At 43.0% G+C, this 20,020-nt stretch overlaps 2 protein-coding genes across 3 annotated transcripts in view; both read right to left on the reverse strand.

The window, feature by feature from the left end:
* Window positions 1-20,020, reverse strand: part of LOC311503855 (F-box/WD repeat-containing protein 7-like) — a 36,112-nt gene that overhangs the window by 13,783 nt on the left and 2,309 nt on the right. For both annotated transcript variants that reach the window (XM_084566749.1, XM_084566748.1), the window contains exon 2: window positions 14,194-14,774. In XM_084566749.1, the coding sequence (XP_084422875.1) occupies window positions 14,194-14,757 (564 nt within the window). In that variant the 5' untranslated portion in view covers window positions 14,758-14,774. The remainder of the gene's footprint in view (window positions 1-14,193; window positions 14,775-20,020) is intronic.
* Window positions 17,748-19,793, reverse strand: LOC311505336 (tripartite motif-containing protein 16-like). Its single transcript, XM_084568848.1, has 2 exons — window positions 18,017-19,793; window positions 17,748-17,909 (listed from the first exon to the last, which is right to left on the reverse strand). The coding sequence occupies exons 1-2, from the start codon at window positions 19,399-19,401 to the stop codon at window positions 17,837-17,839; spliced, it is 1,458 nt and encodes a 485-aa protein (XP_084424974.1). The 5' UTR covers window positions 19,402-19,793; the 3' UTR covers window positions 17,748-17,836.

Genomic DNA, 20,020 nt, shown 5'->3' on the forward strand with positions numbered 1-20,020 from the left:
GGGGCATTTAATTCACCACAGTCAAATAATTTTACGTTTAAATGCTCAACAGATGTTTACTTCGCCCCAATTACAAGCAATACAAACATCATATATGGTGAATATTTGCTCTTTGCCTTTGTTGGATCGAATTCAAGAGAATTAGAGTGCCACTCGATTCTTTTTTGTTTTTTGTTTTTTAACAAGAAGTGGGCGTGGGCTATATAATCAGACAAGGCTGAATCCAAGGTATTAGGTATTATTGTTTGTAGTCCATGTTTTAATTATTTACTTTTATTTTTTTGCAACTTTACTACCTTCAATTAAAATGTCACGTCTGTACCGCCTATAGATTTATGGATCAACAACAAAATCTGTTCTAAATCCACTTTAAGGAATATTTTTTCATATTTTTTGGACAAATATTGTTTTTTAATCATAAAATTTACATTATTATTATTACTGGAGCAATCCTACACAATGTCAATAATTTTAAAATCATAATCGTAACACTTGTCACGAATGGAGAAATTAGGTCTGAAGGTCTTTGAGGACTGATTCACTTTTGAAGCCAGCCTCTAGTAAGAATTAGGGGAACTGCAGGTTTGTTTGTTTTTTTTTCTGTCCTCAGATGTTCCCGCTTGGAAGTGACGAATTTCCAGTTTTAAAAAGAAGCCAGAATCCACGTGGGCGGCAACATCTTGGTCATCTTCTTCTACTCAATCAATTCCGTGTTGGACCAATAATGAAAAAAAACCTTATGTTTCATTTCTGTCGGTTTTGACTCCCCACTTTGTCCTAACACGTCAACTGTCAAAGTGTAAAGATCAAAAACCAAAATACGCTTTACGACCGACTAAATAAATGCTACCGTCCTTTGAAAAGACGAAAAGACGGACGGACAGAGGCGTAGCTGGAGCGTTCACACACAAACACACCCACAAAGTGATTTTTACAAAACACACCCTGACCAGCAAACCCAGACGGCCGGCGGAGGGGGTTGTTGGGGGTCGCAGCTTTCTCACAGCTGACTGACCTTAAGGTCGACACACTGAAACTCCCACAGCCCCATTAGGACACACAAAAACACACACTAGGCAGGAGGTGGATAATTTGGGAGGTCAAACCTTCACCCACGGCCCGGAGAGACAAAACATCCAACACCTTCAATCTCTCTCACCTGTTCTTTTTCGTTTCTGGATCTCTTTTCCGTTACCTGGAGGCCTCAACTTGTCAACACCAAACCCTCCTCTATAGTAATGAAGACACGAAGAAGCTGCAGGATAACCCAATACAGCAACCCTGCAGCTCGTCATACTGAATCAGCAAGGAGGTCGTTAAGTTGCACTGGATTGTAAACTTTATATTAGTAACACACAAGAGATCTGAAGTTGGGGAAAATTGTTATGAGTGGACGTAGATAATACGAATGTCATACATACACATACGGTGCTGCTACATTTCTGCATAAAAATGACTAGAAACATCAAATATTTTGCTTTGGTGTTTTTTTTTTTTTTTTTCAGGAAAATTAACTAATATTACATATCAGTGATGAACACCTCTCAGATTACAAGTTGATTTCAAGGTCCAATCAGAGTCCATGTGTTCAGAAGTGTCTCCATCAATGTGGTGAGACTCAGGTGTGGTTCAGTTCCTGGTTTAGTTTAAATAAATCAGAGATTTGTCTCAGTCTGATCTTCAGAACAGATGTTGTGTATGATGGCAATGGACAAAGGAAAAAAGAGTTGTTGTTGCTCACCAGGCTCTAAAGAGTTTGGAAGCCACAAATAATCCAGTCAGACAGATTGAAGACAACTGTTCCCCTCCACAGGAGTGGTCCACCAACAAAGATCACTCCATAATAGTCCGAGAGGTCCCAAAGGAACCCAGGGGAACTTCTAAACAGCTAAAGGCCTCTTTCACATTGGCTAATGTTGATGTTGATGAATCCACTGAACAACCATGGTGTGATAGACAAAGACACTGCTCTCCAGAAAGAACATTTCTAAACATCACGTGGACAAGACAGAAGACTATTGGGACAATGTTTAGTGGACAGATGAGACCAAAGTAGAATAGTTTGGTTTAAATGAGAGGCGTCATGTTTGGAGATGAAACATCAGAACCTCATCCCTCCATCAATCATGGGGGTGCTAATGTCCTGGTTTGGGCCTGTTCTGCTGCATCTGGACCAGGACGTCTTGAACATCATTAATGGACCAATGAATTCTGAATTCTACCAGTGAACTCCAAAAGAAAATGTCAGGACATCTGTCCATGAGTTGAATGTGAAGAGAAACTGGGTCATGCAGCAAGACGAGCCCAAGAACACAAGTGGTTTTACAGAAGAACAGTTAAAGAAGAACAAGATGAATGTTTAGGAACGGCCAAGTCAAAGTCCTGACCTTAATCCAGTAGAAATGTTGTGGAAGGACCTGAAGCAAGCAGTTGATGTGAGGAAACCCACCAACATCTCAGAACTGAAGTGGTTCTGTTCTGAGGAATGGGCTAAAATTCCTCCAAGCTGCTGTAGACGACTGTTCAGCAGATACTGGAAACAAGTCTTCACTGACTTTAACAAGTTATATATGTACAAGACACAGTACATACTTTGATCGAGTACTTTTAATGAAGTATTTAAACAACAGGTCAAACAAACAACATAATGTAAAAACACATTTCCCTCAAATGGGACAAAATGGAAACGTAAGTACCTCAGAATTGGCTCAAATCAAATAGCTGATTTCAGATAAGTACTAAACACTCCTTTCAATCGCTCCTCCCTCCTCCAGCTGTCAATCACCTGACCTGTTCTGACCCCTCCCCCTGGCTACACCCTACCCCTTTAAACACCTTAATCATCCAAAGAAGGCAACCTTTAACCTCTGTACCCGTTAATCTGTGAATCTGTCTCTGTCGTCATATCAATTACTGGTCAATGGCATTCCTTTAATTCCCTTCGCTCTACCTTTCCTCTTCTGCTTTTAATCGTTTGGGGTATTTTTTGGTCACAACGCTTCTTTCCTTTCATCTTCTTTTACTTCTTTCCTTTATGCCTGGTGCTAATTCTTTCCTTCATTCCTTCTCCGTTCCCACACTGTTTGTGAATCTGAATTCAATTCGTCGCCGACTTTCTGTTTCCAATTTACATCTTTTTTTTGTTTCCATCCTTTCATCTTCTTTGCTTTTCACTCTCTTCACTTCGCAGATGTTAAAAAAAAAGCAAATAAATGCCAAGTCGCACGTGCAGAACAGAAAGTAAATCCAGCTTTTTTGTCGACTCAATGGTTCGAGCATTTTCCAACTGTGAGGAAATCTCATTTGCACGTTTTCTTACAGTCAAAAAAATCTGAAGTACATCGTCTGTGGCTTTTAAACATCCGCCGCTCTGGTTCCTCACATGTTTATGAATCTTTAAAGACGCCATAAATAAATATCTTTAAGCCCCAACAAGAACAAGAAGTACTGCAAAGAGGCCTTGATCTCAACGTAATGGAGACTGAAGTGTCGCTATAGACAAACGGGCATCTTTTCTTCGTTTTACTCTCCACACTGTTCTTCCTTTTGTAAATCCCTCCCTTCCTCTCTGGTATGCAGACACACAGAGTCTCCTCTCCCTCTGATGTCCTTGTAAAACCTGAAACTCGTGTTTGTGTGTGTGTTCTGCATTAAAACAGACTCTTTCCCCACGATGGAGGACGACGAGTGAGTGGAAATGATCAGAGGCTGCACTCCACTTGGTCATGCCGGCATGACACAAGGGCAGGGAAACTCTGGACTCGGTTCTTATCAGAATATGAGTCTGACAACACTTCATCTGGATTTCATTCTGGGCTTGATTCAACTCATACATAGAGAAAAAAACACACCTCTGGATGCAACTGGATCTTTCTCCAACCAATCAAAACCATTTTGTTGTAAATTAATTCAACTCCACGGCGCTCGGATGACATGCATGACTACTGTTACAGGTGGTTTAGGCTTCTGCATCAATTTGACGCCGTAGCTATGGCGACAGTCTAGACCCTAACACTGTAGCCTGACGTCCACCTCCCCAGAAATGTAACCTGTGTTACAAATGTAACACAGCACCGACTTGTGATTGGTTAGCGTTGTTACAGAGCGAGCCAGACTGACGAGTGCACAAGTATAAATGAATCGCAGCGGCGTAGGCTACGTACGTAGGTTACGGCGTCTATGTCCCGCAGTACCTCAAATGAACCTTTACTCTCCTGTCCATCACCACGTTAAGCTCTGCCCACATGATCTGATTGGCCCAGCAGATCTTTGCTGTAGCATAATAAGTTCCCAACGGAGAGACTCCAGAACAACTTTCAAATAAATCTGTGGCGGAAAAGGGTTGGTCTGGCTCCCAGGCTAACACGGTGGATGACATTTTGAGCCTAGAACTTGCCACGCGGGCAATGCTCATTGCCGTCTCAGTTTGCTTTCATCACTAGCAAATAACAAATCAGACCCTTTTATCTACCCACACACAACGTGACCAACCAAAATACAAGTCGAAGGCAATGGGTCGGACCCCAAAGTTTCTCTCCGTACAGTTTTCATGAATGAAGAAATTAGCTACAGAAACCAAAGCTATTTTTTTAAAAATGGAGGTCTTTGGGATTGACTCACTTCTGGAGCTCACCTCTAGTGGTCATTTGAGGAACTGCAGTTTTTTTTGGTTCCATGCTGCTTTCTACTAGCCGAGGAGAAACAGATCTCAGAACTGAAGTGGTTCTGTTCTGAGGGATGGGCTAAAATTCCTCCAAGCTGCTGTAGACGACTGATCAGCAGTTACCAGAAACATTTATTTGATGTCATTGCTGCACAAGGAGGTGAGAGCAGATACTGAAAACAAGGGTTAACCTCCTCACAGATATGTTCAAGACACAGTGCATACTTTGATCAAGTGCCTTTAATGAAGTATTTATTCAGCAGGTCAAACAAATAAAGTAATTACACATTTCCCTCAACTGGGTCAAACATCAACTATAAGTACCTCAGAATTGTCTCGAAAAAGTTGATTGCAGATAAGTACTAAACAGTCCTTTTGATACCTACACACAAAGTTATTTACCAAAATAAAAGTCAATATAAGCGTGTCAGACCCTAAAATTTCTCTCCGTACAGTTTCATGAATGAAGGAATTAGCTAGAGAGACCAAACCTATTTTTTCTAAGTTTTAAAAATTCTTGCTGCTTTTACCAACATCTCTCTAATGGACCAATCATTGCAGAATAACTTGGCAACATGTCACATACAAAACCCTGCATGTACATGTTGAAAATCTGCAAAAGAAAAACTAGAAATTCTGCAGAAATGTGTGTGTTTTAGTCCCAGGGCTAACTCTGGAAGCAGAGTAAACCACTTCAAAGACACACACATATACACACTTCAAAGACAGAGGTGTGTGTGTGCGTTGGCTGGATTATCCTACAAGTGTGAGAAGAGTCAATAAAGAGAGGGAGGATCAGAGGACTGTGTGAAAGATTGATTTTCATCAGACGATGTTTCGTCTCCCTGCATATGAGAGTACAGTAGAACACAGTAGAAGCCGGCTCTCAGTCTCGGCTGTTTCATTTTTTTTCCTACATCAATAATTCAACAGGAGGCGCTTCAGAGACCAGAGGTCAACAGCCTCAAAGCCCGCACAAATATGTCACTGATAAGGTCTCAGTCTTTTTTAGTTCAGAGCGAATAACCAAAGACCTGAAACACAGCATGAAGAAAGTAAACGCACCCTCACATAACAGCCCTGACCTGAATGTTAGCTTGTTCTGATGATGTTCAGCTGATGTTGAATCGGCGTCAGAGAGGCGGTAAAAAGGTGGTGCATTCTACATAATAGCGTAATATAATACATTCACAACCTAATCTTGCAGTGTGTGCACGTCTGAGATGACTTAGAACAATATCTGTGAAGATTCTCCTTAAGGGTGCGCTGCAACCCAACTTCAAAGTTAGGATTTTAAAAAGTATTCTGGGGCAAACTTTTATCCCTGAGTCCCTGACTATAGTTTCAGTTCGTTCATACACATTGGCCACTTTATTAGGTACACTATAGGAAACGAGTGCATTTAAATACAGCAGGCCTGCACTAAATCGTAGCTTCATGACTGTTGAGTCGATGTTGAAATGGCAATAGCAATGAAAACATAGCTGAATCAACAGCTCTCTGTTTTTTGAGGCAAAAGCTTAATTTATAGTTGCACGTCACTTCTACGCCGTAGCTACGTCTGAAATGCATTTCCTTGTTTGACCTCCTACAAACCATCTATTCAGTCGTCTACTCTATGCTCTGTGCTACAGTGATTTCAATCCAAGTAACTGTTTGGGATGTACCGATTAGTATCGAGGCCGATCTAGGCACTTTCAAAATTATTGATTTTTTGTAGTTATTTATTTTAGGTCTGCTGTACACCAAAACAACACCCATGTAGTGTTCAAGCTTCTTCTTTTTTTCTGCTTTAATGGCTGTTGGCGAGCGTCAAAGCTGCCTGAAAATCAAATGAGAAGAAGAACCATAATCACGTGACTAACCATGTCTGCTGAGTGGAAGAACCTTCATCATTCAATACTGCCAACTTGATTCAACAGCTCCAATAAAATGACTAAAGAGAATCCATGGAATCCACTCAGGTTAAAGGCTGCACCCAAACAACAACAACAAACACTGAATGTTTAATAGAAGAGAAAAGTTTCCTGGAGACAGCGTCAAGGAGAAAAATCTTTCAGAGAGGGTTAGGGAGTTTATGGCAGCGTTTGATCACATTTCTGGAGTAGAGAACACAAGGTACCAGCTACCCTCTGCAAGTTAGGAAGAGCTACCATTTGCTGGGAGGCTAGGAAGCTAGGAAGAGCTACTATTAGCTGGGGGGAAATGAAGCTGGGAAGAGCTACTGTTAGCTGTGAGGCTAGGAAGCTAGGAAGAGATTAGCTGGGAGGCTAGGAGGGGCCACTATTATCTGGGAGATTTGGAAGAGCTACTATTCGCTGGGATGCTAGAAAGCTAGGAAGAGATTGGCTGTTAGGCTAGGAGGAGCTCCTATTAGCTAGAAGGCAAGGAAGGTAGGAAGAGAGATCAAGGAGAAATATCTTCCATAGAGGGTTAGGGAGTTTATGGCAGTGTTGGATGACCAGAACATTTCTGGAGTGGAGAACACAAGGTACCAGCTACCCTCTCCACACTACATCAACTTTGACAGAAAGATTTATTGGACTGAATCCAGTCGACTCTAGGAGAAGACAAGAAAGACGAGGAGAGACTTTAGGAAGCTACAGGAGACCAACTCTAGGACATTTAAGATCAGATCGGGTGGCAAAAAGAACTGATCAGGACATCCCTAGCAACATTTATTAACATGAGCCGCTCAGTTCCGTTCGCAATTAGCGTGATGTATGGAGTAAAACTAGTCAACACTGCAACAAGAACAATGCCGACACACAAGCTAGACCTGTTGCGGGAGTGTAAACCGAGCTCAATGCTCAACACCACAACCTCCAGGAAGCCAAGACTTTGTGTCGTATTGGAATGTTTTCACTCGTGTACCTAATGAACTGGCAAGTGAGTGTATTTCTAATATCAGCTGTGATGGTATCCGAGCACAAAAATAAAAAGGACAAAGCCCTGGAATTGTACTGTATTTCGTCCCACTTTGTGACGCAGCGTCCGTCCCTCCAGGCTTCACCAGAACTCTCTCTAACTAAATGAAGGCGCCACAGAACGTGACACAGATACCGGTGGTTTTGAATTAAATCTGTGAATTAAATCTGCACGACATAGTTGAAACCCAAAATAACCTAAGGTTCAAGGAGCCCACACGGCAACGGCAGGCAAAGTAGAAACTGTGATTATAGAGCAAAGAAGCTGTCGGGATCAGGAGTGTTTCCAGTGGGACAAATTACAGAGGGTGCAATGCAGCAAACTACAACCGGTTTGTCAGGAAAACAAACAATACGGCTGCGGTGTGTGTGTGTGTGTGTGTTCATTAATAATAAATGCGTGCGGTGTTGCAGGGATGTAAGGGACTTAGCGCTCATGTATATTTTAATGGGCAGCTGAGTGTGTCTGAGCTTGAATCGTTCTCGGGGGACAGATCGAGATTTAGCAGCGCTGGTTTATCAGGAGAGGAGGACGGGGGGAAGAGAAAAGGCACAAAGGAAGGAAAACGGATGGAGGACATGTTTTACTACTAAACATCTCAGTCGAATAACATTTTGTGCAGTACCACCCTTCAGATTTTGTACTTTTGTGGAAACTGCCACATCTCGAGGCTGAAGCCAAAGAAAAAGCATCTTCACAATGTCCAGAAACGCTTTTTTATCCAATATACCATGACTTGCAGTTCCCTTGGCAGCCACTAGATGGAAACCCCTGGCTCCTCCCATTTAAAAGTCAAACGTCAACTTCTCCCAACTCCTCGACTTGTCTTGGCGAACAGATTAAGTTGAACACTAACCTGATGCTCGCCCCAGACGTTTTGTTTCATAGTTTGCGTCAACGCGCGAGACCTCGCTACGTCCATTTTTATATATTGACTTCAGTTCGCATTTTCCATTCGGCGTCAATGGTGACTCAGCGCAAGTCACTGAAGCTAAATCATTCTCAGTGAAAAATGATTAACAGTAAAATGTGAGGACGGGAACTTGTAGGAGAAAGACAAACAGGTGGTGAAGATGTAGCGGGGGAAGGGCGAGAAGGTTGGAGGTTTTACCGGCATTCTTCAGGTGTCGCCTTACATGCTGTAAAACACTGAGGGAGAGGAGAGGAGAGGAGAAGATAGATGAGGAGATGAGACAAGAGTAGAGGAAAGGAGAGGAGACTAGAGGAGAGGAGAGGAGAGGAGAGGAGAGGAGACCAGAGGAGAGGAGAGGAGAGGAGACTAGAGGAGAGGAAAGGAGACTAGTGGAGACTAGAGGAGAGGAGAAAAAAGGAGAGGAGAGAAAAGTAGAGGAGAGGAGAGGAGAGGAGAGGAGAGTTTGATTTGATTTGATTTGACTGAGTTTGTTTGATTTTCCGGACAATTCAGTGTTCTGCTGGGAAACTTCTGGACCTGGCATTCATTGGTGTGGATGTAACTTAGACATGTAGCACCCACCTAGACCAGACCAGGTACCCCCACCCCATAGCAATGACACTCCTTGATGACAGCAGCCATCCCCAGCAGGATGCAGCCTGACACAGGCACACACACACAAACACTTTAGGAACAACTAAAAAAAATCATGAAGAACAGCACAAGGTGTTGACCTGGCCTCCAAATTCACTAGATCCCAAACTGATCAAGTATCAGTGGGATGATCCACAGAGGCCCCTCCCCTCAAAGGCCCAGACTCCACAGGACACCCTCAGAAGACCCATGTCCATTCTCTGATGAGTCACAACTGTTTGTAGACCTACACAATATTAGGCAGGTGGTCACAATGTTATGGCTGATCAGTGTATGTTTATGTTTATTGTATCGACCACCACTTTAAATTCCTCGTATGTGTGAACACAAACAAATAAAGACAGGTCTGATTCTGCCCCTGAGTCTCAACTGACAGGACTTTAATTAAGCTTCAGTTAGTTGGAGTCAAGCCGCTGCAGTAAAGGAGACACTGCACTGTAACCGGAAGGTCGCGGGTTCAAGCCCCCGTCCTGCTGACGAGCAGAAGAGTCCAGGAATGAAGAGTCCAGGAATGCTGCCGCAGCTCGAGGAATGTGTGTGTATGTGAAGTGCGCTGACTCGGCGGAGTCCACGAGCTGGAATGCTGCTCGCCGCTGGAATGTGACCTCGTGCACACACACACACACACACACACACACACACACACACACGGCGTGGGGTATGAGGGTGTGGTGAGGTGTACACGAGCAAAAGAACGAGGATTCGGAAAAGTCCTGTGGATATGCACCGATCAGCCATAACATTATGACCACCGATTATGTGTTCGTCACGGCTCCGACACAAAGTCCATCAACCAATCAACAGTGGACCAAGGAAGGAGAAGAGGAGGAGGAAGAGGAGGAACAGAAAAAGGAAGAAAAGGAGGGGTTTGAGGGGGAGGAGGAAGAAGAACAAGAGAAGGAGGAAGAGGACGAATAGAAAAAGGAAGGAAAGGAGGATGACGAGGAGGAGGAAGACATGGAGGAAGACGAGGATGAGGAGACGGAGGAAAGGGGGGTGGGGAGGAAGAGGAAGAAGAGAAGGAGGAAGAGGAGGAGGAAGAGGTAAAAGAGGAAAAGGAGGAAGATGAAGAAATGACGAGGGAGGAAGAGCAGGAAAGAAAGGTGGAGGAGGAGGACGAGGAAGAGGTGACAGATGAAGAAGAGAAGAAAGGAAAGGTGGATGAAGAGGAAGAGGAGGAAGATGAACAAGAGAAGGAGGAAGAGGAGGAACAGAAAAAGGAGGAAAAGGAGGATGACGAGGAAGAGGAGACGGAGGAAAAGGGGGTGGGGAGGAAGAGGAAGAAGAGAACAAGGAGGAAGAAGAGGAGGAAGAGGAAGAGGAAGAGGAAGGAAAGGTGGAAGAAGAGGAGAAAGAGGAATATGAACAAATGACGAGTGAGGAAGAAGACACGGAGGGAGACGAGCTAGAGGAGAAGGAGGAAAAGAGGAAGAAGAGGAAGAAGAGGAGGAAGAGGAGGAAGAGGAGGAAGAGGAGAGAGGAAAGGTGGAAGAAGTGGAGGAAGGGTAAGAGGAGGAAGATGAACAAGAGAAGGTGAAGAAATGAAGGAGGAAGAGGACATGGAGGAAAAGGGCGTGGGGAGGAAGAGGAAGAAGAGGAAGTTGAAAAGAATAAGGAGTAAGAGGAGAACAGGAAGGTGGAGGATGAGGAAGAGGTAAAAGAGGAAGAGGATGAAGAAGAGAATAAGGAGGAACGGGAGAAAGGAAAGGTGGGGTAGAGGAAGATGAGGAAGATGAACAAGAGAAGGAGGAAGAGGAGGAATAGACAAAGGAGGAAAAGGAGGAGGAGGAAGATGAAGAAGAGATGAGGGAGGAAGAGGAGGAAGAGGAACTCTTCTACACTATCCCATCTAGTGGAGTACTATTAAATGCTGACGGTGCTGCCTGTTTTTATACAGTCTATACATATCTGAGCTGTTCTCAGCGTATATATTCACGTCAACAATATAGATGTTATTACTTTCTACTGTGTTTCTATTAGTGAACAGATCTGTAGCTGTGCGGCCCTTATGAATGAAAGGGAATGTGTGTGTCCAGTCCACATACCAGACATACCTCTGCAGCTGTAACGTGCCTCTATTCACACCAGTCATCTGACACTAGTGTACAACACACGAGTGATTTATCAACCAGACTGACTTTGCAGATCAGTGCGAACAAACCGGTTTTAAAACACAGATAAAACCTCTGAACGGACTTTTAAACTGTATTAATATAATTCCCGTATAAATAAACACCATGTATGTGTGTGTGTGTGTGTGTGTGTGAGTTTAATCTCTGTCATGTGTAGTAATCTAGAAAAACTAAAACTCTCTCTCTTAGATTCAGCAGATTAGTGTCCTAGTTTTTTTTCTAGTCTGCCGGCCTCACACACACACTTTAATTCCTATCTCTGTGAGGACCCGCACCTAAGCCGTCACACTCACCCTCGCTCCCTCCCGCGGTCTTGGGACCGAATTTGAATTCAACACAAACCCCGACGCTGCCGCTAGTGTTTGCAGAGGGAACTGCAGGCATCCCTTCACAGTCACGGCGCCGTACTGGTTCTGTACCAGTGTGCCTGTTAGCGTGTTAAGCTAACAGGTCCCATGGGAGCAGACTTCATATCCCATGATCCCGCAGTTGTGAGAGGAATCTGAGGAATGTTGACTGCTGCACATTCCTACTAACCCTAACCCTGTGTGTGTCGCGCATCTATCTTTGGGCTTAAGGCCTCAGGGGTCGGGACCATAGACTGTATATAAATATGGAGTGATGTGAAGCCGAAGCAAGTAGAGCTTCCCCCTGGTGTCTGGCTGCAGTATAGGTCATAAGCTCCACCCCCTCGGTGTTAGTGGGCGGGACTTGGGCCAAACTGAAACACTAAAATAGGATGATTTTCTGTCATTTTAGGTAGTTAATATTACGTTGATGAATGTTCAAGTGTCCATTTTTTTGGATAAGTTTTGTTTTAGTTAGACGCCTTAGAAACAGGATGTGACGTAATGGCGACCACTGGCCAACCCCTCTGTAAAACTGTGAGAAAAAAACAAATACAGTGTATAATCCAACATTTCCTTGTAACTGGGGAAGGTAGAGCAGAGTGTGGTATTAATTAAACGAAAACGTGAGTGAGTCTGGAGGAAGTGTGGGCGGGGCATCGATACCACGGCTCCACGTGGCTCCACTCTCGGACCGTACTGATCAGACTCTGGCAAGATGGCGCCGCCCGTATCCTCTGGAAAATAGCGTCAGCTTGGACAAAGCAAGGAAGTGGGGACGCATTGTCCATGTTTATATACAGTCTACAGTCGGGACAGTTTAATCTGTGTTGTAGGCCTGGTGGGACGCCTGGAGATGACGTGATGTTCAGGTGCTCTGTTCTGTCCTGTTGTTCTTTGAGACAACTCTACATACCGAGACCATCAACGGGGCCGTCTTATTTAGAGGTTTTCAAACATGTGGAGTGGTTTTGGTTTTACACCTGCCACCACCTTTTTACAAGTGCAAAACAGGAACGGCTGCAAAACGGCAAGAGGCCCAAACCAACCCAGTGACTCTTGTAATCATCAGAATTTCGTCCATCCATTTGAGCCCTAAGTCTAGCACAGCCGTTAGCATGATTAGGGGCCCAAAAGTCTGAAAACCCGAGAAACAGTGTCCATCGTTGACGTTTTCCTCGGACGCTACGTAAAATAATCTGATCCAATGTCAGCGTTTACATCAAAACGTCAATCCCTTTTCGACAAAGTGGTTCTGCTGCTGTGGAGCATCGAATCTCCACGTCTCCAATGTCTCTGTCCACATTCATTCCATCTCGGTTCATCTTGTTTTTCTACCCCCATGTTTCTGTCCCTCCTGGAACTCTTCACCTGATGTTTACCCCACGGATTATTCGAGCGTTTACATAGGTATTAGGAGATTTGATGTCCCTATTGAGCAGATTATCAAAAAAACTTTGTATATTATGTTTTTTAAGGGTTTCATCTGGCGCCCAAAACTCTTCCTACAAACCAGCAAAAAACAAAAACTGGTTAAATCCAGTTATATTAAAACAAAATAACCATAATTATAAATTTAAAGATGTGAATTCGGATGCTTATTCACAGTCACTGGAAAATGTTTACTTCTTTTTTTATGGTGCAGTCAAAGATTGTCATAGAGTCTATAATTACCTGTGTTCATTTGCATTAAAGTCAAATGAGTGTCTTCTAAACTCAAATACTTCTTGCCCCACTTAGAAATGGGTTTTTACCAGACTTTTACTAAAGAGGAATGTGATAATTTGGACAACACAAGACATTTAAGGACTGCAGAGAAACATTTAAGGACTTCCACAAAATACCTTTTCTCTGAATGCTGGAAAGATGCCGCATGAAGCGTACTACAGCTACGCAACTCTCGTCAAGACTTTCCATTTTTAATGGTAAAAGGAGGACAACACACAGAGTCGCAGCTGTTGGCTGTTCGGCCTGTTTACAAAGACAACAGAACAGGAGACATGACGGCACCTGAACACCACACACATGCCGACGACGTCAGCGTCTAGGGGCCCCGTTCAGACCTGGTCTTAATGTTCACAATGAGCGATCGGATCACAAGTGCATTTTCGGTTTTTCGGCCGAACATTTTTGGTGCATCCCTAATTTTTTGGATAAGTTTGCTGCGGTTGTTGCTTGCATCATCACAACATCCTGTTTCGGCCGAAAAGTTTTGGTGCATCCCTACAAAAAATTGACATTTAAACATTCCTCATCATTATATTAACTACTACAATGACAGAAACCATCCTTGAAAAAAATGAATTCAACGTGTATTTTAGTGTTTAAGTTTGGCTCAAGTCCCGCCCACTAACACGGAGGAGGCGGAGCTTATGACCTATACTGCCGCCAGACACCGGGGGGGCTCCACATGCTTTTGGATTCACTTTTAGAGGAGCTGTCATTTGTCCATCTTTTTTACGATCTATAATCAAAACACACACTCAGCAAACATCGCTGTTCATGGTTCTGAAACAACATCACATAGCGACCCATTGTTTATCCCCTCTGTCCTACCTGGTGTTGCAGGTGAGACGAAGGTGACGTCACCTCCTCCTTCTCCTCTTCGTCTTTCTCCTCCTCCGCTTCCTCCAGGTCTCCTTCCTCCTCTTCCTTCTCCTCCTTCCCATCCCCTCTATTTTCTGTCTGTGTGATCGGATTGGTTGATTCGAGGTGGGTGGTGCCAAAGGGCTCGGAAGGACAGGACTCGTCCTCGATGGTGACTATGGCGACTCTGACCTCGTCTTCCTCGCCATCCGCCTCCGGTCCTCCTTGCCCTCGGTGGAGGGACGAGGTGAGAAAAGGGAAGGAGGTCAAGGAGGAGGAGGCAGAGATTGGGGTGTGGCCACTGATTGGCTCCCTTTGAGATTTGTCTCTGGAGAAAGCCTTCATCATTTCTAACTCAGTTTCCTCCTCCTCCTCGTCCAGTCTCCGCAATTTAGGTTTAAGTGATCTGACCTCCTCTGCTCTTTCTCTCTCTTCCTCTTCATGTATCTTCACCTCTTCTTTCTCCTCTCTCCTTTCTCCTCCCTCCATTTTTTTCTTCCGCTCCCGTTTCCTCTTGAAATCTTCAAGCAGCATAAGAAAACAGAAGCATCCTGAGAAGACACGTCATAATTTTAGAAAATGCTTTAAACGTGGATGACCGTAGAAAGTCCAGAGATCTGTTAGCATAACGCTCGCGAAACTGCTACTAGTCTGTGTTTCAGTCTGACTTAACAGGAAAATTTATAAGGTTCATATTGTCTCTAAATATGTTTGTAACGCTACATGATACTCATTTTTGCTCTGATATACAGTGCCGCATAAAAGTTTTTATGCCCTTCAAAATTTTCTACATTTTTGCATAAAAATTACTCAAAACAAGTCCTGAAAGTTGTCAGAGAAAACCCATCAAACACATAACAGAAATGTTGTACTTGTGAATTATTTTATTCAGAAAAAAGAGCCAACATTACAAATCTGTGAGGTGCAAGATTAAGTGAAGGATTACCAAGTTAATTTCAAATCCAAATCACAGACCATCTGTTCAGAAGTGTTTCCAATCAATGCAACGCGACTCAGGTGTTGTTCAGTTCCTTGTTTATATCAAAAAATATTAAGAATGGTTCCAGCATGAGAACCTCATCCCTCCATCAAACAATGTCCTGGTTTGGGCCTGTTCTGCTGCATCTGGACCAGGACGTTTTGTCATCATTGATGGACAAATGAATTCTGAATTCTACCAGTGAATTCTAAAAGAACATGTCAGACATCTGTCCACGAGCTTTAATCTGAAGAGAAACTGGGTCATGCAGCAAGAAAACGAGAACCAAGAACACAAGTGGTTCTACAAAAGAACGGTTAAAGAAGAACAAGATGAATGTTTAGGAACGGCCAAGTCAAAGTCCTGACCTTAATCCAATAGAAATGTTGTGGAAGGAATATATAAAATTCCTCCAAGCTGCTGTAGACCACTGATCAGCAGTTACCAGAATTGTTTAGTTGCTGTTATTGCTTAATTCCCTGATTCTCTACAATGTAGGTGGAGAGTGGAAGTTTTGCATGACACACAACAGAAAATGTTAAGTGGAAAAGATTACCCGGTATATAACCAGAGTTATAATCTCATTCTACATTCAATATAAGAAACACCTCATTGAAACTCCATGATGTTTAAACTCAGTCCACTTTATTAATTCTTCAAAAAAAAAGTATAAGAAGTACAAACATGCGCAACGAGATGGAGAAGAACATTTACAAACCTTTAAATGCTCACATTGAGACAAAGTCCATCCATATGTTTTGATAACAGAATAAACTGGTTATATTGAAGAAAACTCTTTACATCAATCAATATCTCGACATGATTAGATAAATTCAAGGCTCCAGGGAAAAACAAATCAACTCCAATACAACGATAGAACAAACAAATGCAAATAAGTTTTATATCAAAGTCAAAATCCTTGACTTTTATTCTTACTAATTTAACTAGAACTAATAAAAGTTAAACACAAATGACAAAAACAGCAGCTTTATTCATCATGTGAAGCTTCAGTTTGTTCTCCCATTAAATCAGTAAAGTCTGATAAATGACTCTTGTTCAGTGATTTCATGATTCACAGATTCACTTCATCCACACAATCAGTTAGTTGGACTCAGAATATCAGCTATGTACAATGAAATAATGACTGATGTCCTGATTGATGATGATCATGATCACTACAGTTGACGTGAGGTCATCTGTTCATCCATTTCAACAACAAACCAATCAATGGAGATGTAATTGTAGATTTCTTTCTTTCAGAACTAAATCTTTGATAAAGGAAGGTCTGCTGATTTCTCTGTTGAGGCCCATGCAGCAGAAGAGAAACAACAACATACAAACACATCAACACAAATATTCATGAGACGTTTAGAGCACAGACAAGTTTAGATTCTCATGTGGACAAATATCAGTTTAGCTATCAGTTTAGCTGAATCAAAGTCATGGTGAGCCTCCGTGACTAAACAAACACAGGAAGGAGCGTCACCCAAACAAAGTCCAAAATCAAGCAAACAACAAACCAGGAGACGTCAAAGTACCGCCGAGAAAGTGTGATTGACAGCTGATCTTGTGACATAACAATGAACTCGCAGTTACAACAATGGAGACCAAATCACCAGGGCCCGTATTCCTAAATATTCTTAGCGCAAAGAGTTGCTCCTAGTGGCCAAATTCTAAGAAAATTCTTAGAATCATGATGTTTTCTATGAATTTCCCCTCAAAGTTAAGAGTAGATCCTAGTAAAGATAAAAGGTATTCCTAAAGAATCTTAGCACTTAAGAGTGCTCCCAAGGTGAGATCTGTTAAGAGCATGGAGTAGGACTTTTAGGAGGCCTAGGAATTTCTTAAGCAGAGGAGAAAATGGCTGAAAGAACCAGCTGACCAGTTGAGCCAGAAGCAAACACTATTCCTCTGTCCAGTTGGGTTTCCTCCTTCATTTCTTCTCCATTGTTGTTCGGTTTGTGGAAGATTTAAACGCCAACCAACACTGTTTCTTCTAGGCCGGTTAGAAACCACAGAAACTGATGAAAGCTGAGCCATTTTACCCTCGTTAATACCAAACGGATGAAGGGCAAAAATGACCAGCATGGTAAATGAATGAAAGCAAATAGAACTATCAGCATGTGAATACTGTGCAAGTGGGAGTTTTCACACATTTTGTAGGATAACTGAATAGCTTTCGATTTATTTTTATGTAAAATATTATTTATAATTACACTGTCTTCATAGAGATTAGATTCTATCATTAAGTCGATTTTTATCTTGTTTTAGGATCAACCAATCACACCTCTTGAAATGATGATTCATACCTAGCAACGGGGTCAACCACACCTCCTCACTAAGATCAGAGTTTCTGTCCATTCCTTGCTCAGAGTTATCTGAGAATGTTCTGGAATCACTCCTAAACTAAGACTCCTAGCTAGGAATTTTTAGGCTAATTTAGGAGCTCTCTGAGAGGATTCTCAGGAATACAGGCCCTGGAGACAAAAAGACACATTTTAACCAACTGTCCCTGAAGTGACTTCTGTCTATTTGACTTTAATCAACTCAGCAGTGGATCCAGAAAAAAGATAAAGTCCAGCATAGAGAGGCTGAGTGAATGTGGTCTGGACTCTGTGGAGGAGAGTCATGGTTTCAGAGACGCTGTAGAAAGACAGAATACCTGCTCTGTGATCCAGGTACACTCCTACTCTGGAGGAAACAGGACCTGAGACGTTAGTTCTGACTTTGTTGAAGTAAAATAAATAACTGTTTGTGTCACAACGTAATGACCAAGATTTGTCATTGTATCCAAATATACATTCATCTGAACACCCTGCTCTGCTGATATTCTTGTATGCGACTGCTACAAAAACTCCTTCTCCTCTCCACTCCACCTCCCAGTAACAACGTCCAGTCAGACTCTCTCTACTCAGGACCTGACAACAAAAAGTGAATCTGTCTGGATGATCAGAATAAGACTGTTGTTGATTCATTAATGTTACTTTTCTGTTCCCCTCAGATAATAACAACTCTGCATATGCTGTGTTTGGATCCAGTGTGATTTCACGTGAATATTTCAAGAATTCATCTCTGGTCTTTGGCTCTGGTTGTGGCAGTAAAACATCCACTTCAGTCACTGTCGGTGAGATGTTTGTCCATGTCTCTCTCAAAATGTCCTGTAGTTTCTCTCTGGTCTCTGTCACAGCTGCTTTCACGTCCTCAAAGTTCCTCAGAGGATGAATCTTGATGCTGGATGAGTGTGTAGACTCACTGGGTGGTGGCAGTGAGGGGTAGTTGTGTAGAAACTGGTTGTGATCCTCTGTGTTTAAGAGCTGCTTCAGCTCGGAGCCTTTCCTCTCCAGCTCAGTCATCTCCTGCTCCAGCTTCTCCTGAAGATCTTTGACTCGACTCTTTTCAGTTTCCTGCTGGGATCTGAGCAGCTGCGTCACATCAGAGCTTGTTTTCTGGATGAGACGGATCATCTCAGTGAAGATCTCCTGACTGTCCTCCACTGTTTTATCAGCAGAGCCATTGATGGCCTTCAGCTCCTGTACAAGCAGCTCCACATCTTTCTTTCTCTCCTGGATTCCATGCAGGATTTTTTGTAGCATCACCTCCACCTCCTTCTGCTTCTCTTTCCTTTCTGCTGCAGCTGGGACTGTTTCATGGCCTTTATGTTCATCCACAGAGCAGAGATAACAGATAGTCTGCTGATCAGTACGACAGAAAATCTTCATCACCTCATCATGATGAGAGCAGATGTTCTCCTGGAGCTTCTTGGAGGGCTCCACCAGCTTGTGTTTCTTTAATGGAGCTGCATCATAGTGAGGTTGGAGGTGTTTCTCACAGTAAGAGGCCAGACAGACCAGACAGGACTTGAAGGCTTTCAGCTTCCTCCCAGTGCAGACATCACAGGCCACATCTTCAGGTCCAGCATAGCAGTGATCAGCTGGAGCAGCTTGGAGTCCAGTCTTCTTCAGTTGCTCCACTAATTCTGCTATGATGGCGTTTTTCTCCAGGACAGGCCTCGGTATGAACGTCTTCCCGCACTGAGGGCAGCTGTAGATTCCCTTCTGATCTTCTTCATCCCAGTGGCTTTTTATACAGTTCATGCAGTAGCTGTGTCCACAGGGAACAGCCACAGGATCCTTCAGTAGATCCAGACATACGGAACAAGAAAATGTTTCTCTGTCCAGCTGAACTCCTTTCTGCTCCATTTCACGTCTCAGTGTTGACGACTGTATGAGTTCCTGTTTGCTAGAAGTGAGTCTAGTTTGAGCTCTGATCTGAACACGTCACTACAAGGAAATATGTTGATAGACTGTATCTGTTGTTTTTTATGGCAGCAAGAACAGGGAGTGGTTATCGGACTTTGATTGTTCCAGAAAGAGTAGCAGTGTGAAGCAGACACTTGATGTTAAAACCTTTTTACAGCAGAGCACGTTTAAAAACGTTGGTCAGCTTTTAGGGGGTAAACTCTTCTTGGGATCTCTGGGTTTAGAGATGTCTCCACAGTTGTCATAAGTTTCTCTTCTGTTCTCCTAAAAATAGCCTTGATTTTTAACTAACTAACTCAAACACAGTTGCTGAAACACAACACAGCCACATATATATAACGAGGCATTTGATTGAGAATTTCACTCTGAATATTCCTATTTTATCAAAGTCAGTTGATGAGCTTTAACCTCCACAACATCCCTGGTTAGCAGGATGAAGGCGCCCTCTTGTGGTCGTCATCGGACTTCACATGCTCACGGCCACTGATCAAACATGAGGAGTCTGGAGCCTTAAATCTACTAACATCTGGTAGAAGAGGCAGGTCATTGAGATATTTCA

Source organism: Chelon labrosus (assembly GCF_963514085.1).
Source record: "Chelon labrosus genome assembly, chromosome: 1".
In the NCBI taxonomy this organism is placed as follows: Eukaryota; Metazoa; Chordata; class Actinopteri; order Mugiliformes; family Mugilidae; genus Chelon; species Chelon labrosus.